This window comes from Centrocercus urophasianus, unplaced genomic scaffold, assembly GCF_019232065.1.
Source record: "Centrocercus urophasianus isolate 14NV4802_14NV808 unplaced genomic scaffold, USGS_Curo_1.0 seq_31, whole genome shotgun sequence".
In the NCBI taxonomy this organism is placed as follows: domain Eukaryota; kingdom Metazoa; phylum Chordata; class Aves; order Galliformes; family Phasianidae; genus Centrocercus; species Centrocercus urophasianus.
In genome coordinates this window covers 7780940-7786939 of record NW_024884878.1, presented here as the reverse complement: position 1 = coordinate 7786939, position 6000 = coordinate 7780940, and the positions used below count along the sequence as shown (strand labels likewise).

At 36.0% G+C, this 6000-nt stretch overlaps 1 protein-coding gene across 2 annotated transcripts in view; it reads left to right on the top strand.

Moving 5' to 3' along the window:
- The window catches only part of DMXL1 (Dmx like 1), a 72257-nt gene that overhangs the window by 3932 nt on the left and 62325 nt on the right, over positions 1 to 6000 (top strand). For both annotated transcript variants that reach the window (XM_042829401.1, XM_042829402.1), the window contains exon 2: positions 3694 to 3819. In XM_042829401.1, coding sequence (XP_042685335.1) covers positions 3694 to 3819 — 126 coding nt within the window. The remainder of the gene's footprint in view (positions 1 to 3693; positions 3820 to 6000) is intronic.

Here is a 6000-nt window from a genome sequence, read left to right as displayed (position 1 = left end):
GTTTAAATATATATATATATATATATATATATATATATATTTAAACATATATAGGTTGCTCTGAAAGTTGTACCTCCTATTTATTTCTGTGTAAGCTGCAACAGTAGCACAACAACACTGTTTGATAAAGCAAATTCCCAGCTACAAAATGCTGTTTTTTCAACACAGATACCAGTATTAACTGTGCGTTTTCATTAATAGTGAACAGGAGCCCAGTTCCTTCAACCTTTCCTCATAGGAGAGTTGCTCCAGCCCTCTGATTATCTTAGTGGCCCTGGTGTCAGAGGTCAACATAATAAAATAGGAAGTGTTACTTTATGTTTAGCCTTCATCCAATATATATATATATATATAGGATATATATTGGATATATATATATATTGGATATTAGATATATATATACTATAGTTATTATCTATAAGTAACAAAACATCTTAGTTTTTTATATTTTTTGTTAAAACATGGAAAGGAGGCCAGCAAAGCCATAGAACTTGTGAGATGTGTGACTTTATTTTTGTGAAACTAATGCATGAGTCTGGTTGGGTGGAAGTCACTGCAATTCTCAGTGAGATCTCAAGGTGTTCTTCAGAGATTTTGGGTGAGGTTTTGTTTTTACTGCGCTTCCTCCTTGAAAACAATTGTGCACAACAGTAGTCCAGAAAGTGGTGATATGCATAAGGTGTGGCTGTGAAGAAAGAGATATTTCTTTTGCTAAAATGGGGCTGATAAGCCTGGTAAAGAGTCATGATCGGATTTTTCAGTTCAATGTCTGATGCAGTGGCAGAGAGCAGTTGATTTGCCAGCTGTGCTGGGCCTTGTGCAGGCCATAGGTTGAATGTGCTTGTCCTAATTTATCCTCCTCCCACTTAGCTGTAGTTTTATTTGAAAGCTCTTTGAAAATGCATTGTGTTTCTTATTTTGTCCTACTACTTCTTTGGGGACAGATCTACTCAGTGGTTTTAAGGGCTAGCCCTGCATCCTGCTGGGGATTGGGAAGTTGGGGTGACCAAGTCTGGTCTGAGATGACTGAATAGACTCATGTCAGAAGTGATTTTTTTTTTTCTGAGATGCAATATTTTTTTATCAGGCAATGTGGAGAGTGACCAAAATGTAAGGATAGAATGGCTGTAGCTTTTTTGTTGTTGTTATTTGTTTTCAGGGCATGAAGATCCTAGAAAGACATTTGTTTTACTCCAGCTATAGCTTGGATTCCTGAGTGCATTTATAATTATTTGTTGGAACAGGAAACTAGTGGAATGAAATGAAGTTTCCCAACTGCTTCTTTTCTTTAGAAACACCGTCCCTCATTTGGCACTCAAAAAAAACAAACAAACAAATGCAGCATAAATGAAATTGAACAAGAAATGAACACCAACAATAAAACAATATGGTTGCTTAAATATAGGCATATACCTCTTAGTCAAGAATTTATACTCATAAAGGGAAAATTTCCAGCAAACACTGGATCCAGCAAAATCACTGTTTGTTTATCCCCTCAGTCTGCTGCTGTGTAGTGCATCCTTAAGTAGCATGGCTGAGTTCTTAGAGTATTTTAAGTCCTTGTTTATGATAGAAACATTGCTGAATATGTGTGAGTTCTGAGGGACTCCAGTGTTTGATAGTTACTTCAGAGTTCTCCCAATGCAAAATCCAAATGTGCTCAGAATTGTTTCTTTTTCTTGTATGTAAAAACTGGTAGAGCTCTTGATCCGGTTAAGATGCTTAGTTTACAGACTCCAGAACTGCTAATAGCGGTGTGTTTTACAATTTATGCTTCTTCTTATTCACCTTGGTGGAAATGCTGTATCTCTGCACAAATTCAGGCTTGCCTGTCAGCATGGAAGGGAGAGAGCCAGCTGGGGATGACTCTATTGAGCCTATCAAGTGCTGATGAGTCCTAGAAGGTCATACAGAAGAGGTGGAGGGCTTTGTGCAGTATTTGGCATTTCTTCTGAGAGCCTTTCTAATAAAATTGTGTTCTCTCTTCAGCGAAGCTTGTAGTTTCTTAAAATTGCCTTCATACAAAGCAATAAATTCAACAAAATGCCTTTAGGAAAATATGTATATAATGTACTTCAGATGACCTTTGCCTAGTAGGCTGTGAATTTAATTAATGAGTCAACAAGTGAGACATCAGAAAGAAATGTTCTTTGAGGAATCGATTGAAAGTTTAACGTGTTGTCGTGATGTGAAAATAATCACTTCAAAATTTTTACAGAAAACAGTATTAAGTCCTTTTGAAATGAGTTTTAAATCAGAATCTGCAGTTGGTATATGCATTTGTAATAAATGATCCTGTTTTGACTGGAGGAACTATGGCATTTGAAACTCCTTGCAGCTGAGGAAGAGACAGTACAGAAAATGTGTATGACCATTAATAAATGATCAGAAATTAATGTATGTATTTAGCCTGAAGAAGTATTTTAGACAGTACTTTCACCTATCAAGTCATTTTAAGTCTGATTTGGTGGTCAGCAGGTTGGAAAAATGAATGCTGGTGGAGGATAATGATCATTTTACCGAGTAAGTTGTTTTTGTGAAACATCCTTGAACATACTGTCAGACAAATTAGCTTTACACTGAAATATTTTTTTCTTTGTTTGTTTTGTATATGCAATGGTGAGATATTCTAGTGTAGGTTTGGCCAAAAGTGCTCTTCAACCTGAAGCACCTGAAAGCATGACGATCGTGTTTTGAATTTCCAAGTAGAATGTTTAATTTTTCTGCTTTCTTTTTTCAAATCAAGAGACTTTTCACTGTATGTACTAGAGCTAGTGGGGCTGATTGTAAGGGATGATCTTTAATGTCAGTGTTCTGCAGATTTCCATCTGCAATTCTTTGTTTTGCTTTTGAATCTTTTTGACCAGTAATTTGCTTTCACAATCGATCTCTGTCTCTCTTTTAACGTGCCTCTTGTTGGTGCTCGTAATTTTGCTAGTAGCTTCCTGGCTCTTATGCTTTTGTTATTTGTGCATTCTTTGTTGCTGGAGTTCAGTACTTGACAGCTGTATTTTATGTTTTCTCAGATGTTTAATTATTCATTCTGTTTTAATATGTGCCTAGCTTCTAATGTAACTTGCCTAAAGGTAGGAAGAATTATTTGATTTGGACATTGCAGTAATCATCGGCTGCCACTATAAAATGTTAGATACATCAAATGACTCAGTGACAATATGAGTTTAAAATGAATCCATGGAATGTATCATGAAGCTCAATGAGTCTGAAACTTTTCTAGAACTAAGCTTCATTTTTCTATTCCTTTGGAATTTTAAATTTTGCTGAATGCTTCATACCATCTTGTCTTCCTGCTTCCATTCCCCTTTTTCAGAAAGTTAGTTTTAGATTTCTCTGCCTTCAATCTAGGAAGCATATTACTTTGATTGTTCTTTGTGGTTTTTTAATTTCTCATAGATTTTTTCGTAACTCCGTTTTGTCTCTTCTGTCTTGAACTTTTTTTTTGTAACGCGTGTGTTGTGGTGGACTTCTAAACATCTTCTGTTGCTTGATTGAAATTGTAGACATCCATTTGATCTTTGTAACTGTCTGTGGGGTTCTACATAGATAAAATACACAGGTGATGCCATTTCACTGATATGGCATCATATTTAATCACATTTAATTCTGAGATTATGCAATTTTGTGAGTTTTTTGTTGTTTATGTTTGTTTTGATTTGTTTTTTGTTTTGCTTTTAGGCATACGCATCAGGATGCGATATCGTTGTATTAGGGACTGACTTTGAAAGATTACAGATAATCCCAGGTGCAAAACATGGAAACATTCAAGTGGGATGTGTGGACTGTTCAGTGCAACAGGGAAAGGTATGTGGTGCTTCTAATAATATTCTTGGAATGTCATGTTCAGTCATGGGTGTCCAACCTTCAGACTTGCGTGGCCCCACTGACTGAAGATGAATTGTCTTGGGCCACGTATAAAACATATAACATAGTTAATAATTAGAAGTAAAAACTTAGTCTGTTTTGATGGAAGTGGTTTAATTCTTAGTAAGTTCCCAAGGCATTCATCAGAGATTTTCAATTTCATCCTTGAAAATGGTTGTTTGCTTATGTACTTACTGCCAGAAAGTAATAACATGGATAAAGCATGACTGCAAAACAAGGAATAATTTTCTCTGCTAAAGGTGCTACAAAAGTCTAATAAGGAAACATCATAAAAGTTTTGAACTGAATATCCAATTTCAACTCCATACATTAAGTGAAAATTTGCATGTAATGTACTTACATTGACTGAAAATGCATTTACAAATATACCCAAAAATGTATAATTTTTTCAGCCATCTTGAAATCTCAAATTCCTTTATCAGAATGAGAAGCAAGAGAGTGTATTTTTCACTCTTCACAGAACCGTGCTTAGGCAACGTATCAGAATGTAAAAAAATATTTACCATAACTTGAGTTAGCTCTGTACTATGCCCTTCCTGTGTCCTGGTTTCATGGTTTGTTGGTTGTTGTTGAGTGATGGGTGTGTGACGGGCTGGGCCAAGCTGCTCAGCAGGAAAGAGCTGCTACCATGATTGCAGGGGGTGGGCTGCAGTGTGGGTTGGGCTGGGCCGCATTCGGACATGGATGTGTCTATGGTGAGAACTTGCTCAAAGTATGGATGCTTTCAAGTTAAGGTATATCTACTACAATGAAGGTAAAAATGGCTGATTGTTTCATCTGTTTGTTTTCGGTAAGACTATATAGCAAATAAGAAATAACAAGCATAGTTACGAGACTGTAGAAGATAAGACGGGGCTGTACAGGAAGATGCGTAAAGGAAAGATCATATGGTGGGAGCAAAAGCAGTTTATTCACTCTGGGTTCATGCTGCTCAGGTTAGTCATTGCCGTGCTTTGACATGTCAGTGACTGGCAGCAGATGAGTTCTTCCACAAAAATAATTTCCATATCATGGAAGAGTAATATACCTTTCAAGTAATTAATAAAGGCTTAAAATTGTTTATGGACATAATTTTCCTTTTTTGAGTTCTCATCTTTTCTGTTTCTCAAGCATGTAAACTGGTTCAAAAATGTGAGGTTTCAAATTCTTCTCAGGGATGTCTTTCTTAATTGTTCTGTTATGATAAAAAACAATGAACCAAGTAGTTCTGTCTATTGGGATGTCACAGTGTGGTTAATCTATTTACCAGTAGAGCTGGAAATGTGGATACATAATGGCTCATACAAACATATAAGATATATATATATATATATATTTTTTTTTTAATTGATTCCTTTAAGCTGTAGTAAGGTGGTAGCATTAGTGTTTTGCACATGTAGCTTTTAAGTTGCTGGCAGCTTTGGTTAGATTCTGGTGTCCATCCTGAGGGGAGATCTCTGCATGAAAGCTGCTTTGTGTTTACACGTGAAGTCTGTGAACGACCACCTAGGTGATCCATAGCTGCTCTCTATTCCTACCTAATAATATTTGAGTGATGAATTCTTGAAAGGGTAGTGTGGGAACGTCAATGAAAGTGTGGAAATGTTCTTCTCTCCATCTGTGGTAGTTTTCAGCTATAAAGAATGGTGTGTTTCTCCACTGTGGAAAAATATATATATATGTTTGAGCTCAGTGGATGTCTGTTAACAGAGGATGAAATACATATGCAAATAGCATATATATAAAAATACAAAATGTAAATATTTCTCTGCAGTTTTGGAGCACTGTTTTGACTATTTGACATCAGTTCTGGCCAAATCTAAACAACAGAGTTAGTTTGTAAAAGGTTTGTTAGCAGGTTATGAAAGTAATGAGTTCAAATTTTCCTCTGTTTTTGCCCTCTGAATCTAATTCTAATTTACTGGATAGCTTTGTGAAGCTACTTTGAAGGAGCAACAGCTTAGTAGTTGATGTTTCATCAATCCCTTCTTTGGCTTTGAAGAGTTGGGTAGATTATTGTCACTGCCATCTTTTTTCCTACTCTATTTTTGGAGATAAACTTCAGTTTTCATTGTCTAAGATTGAGATTGGGAGGGAGGAATGTATGAGAATTTCTAATTT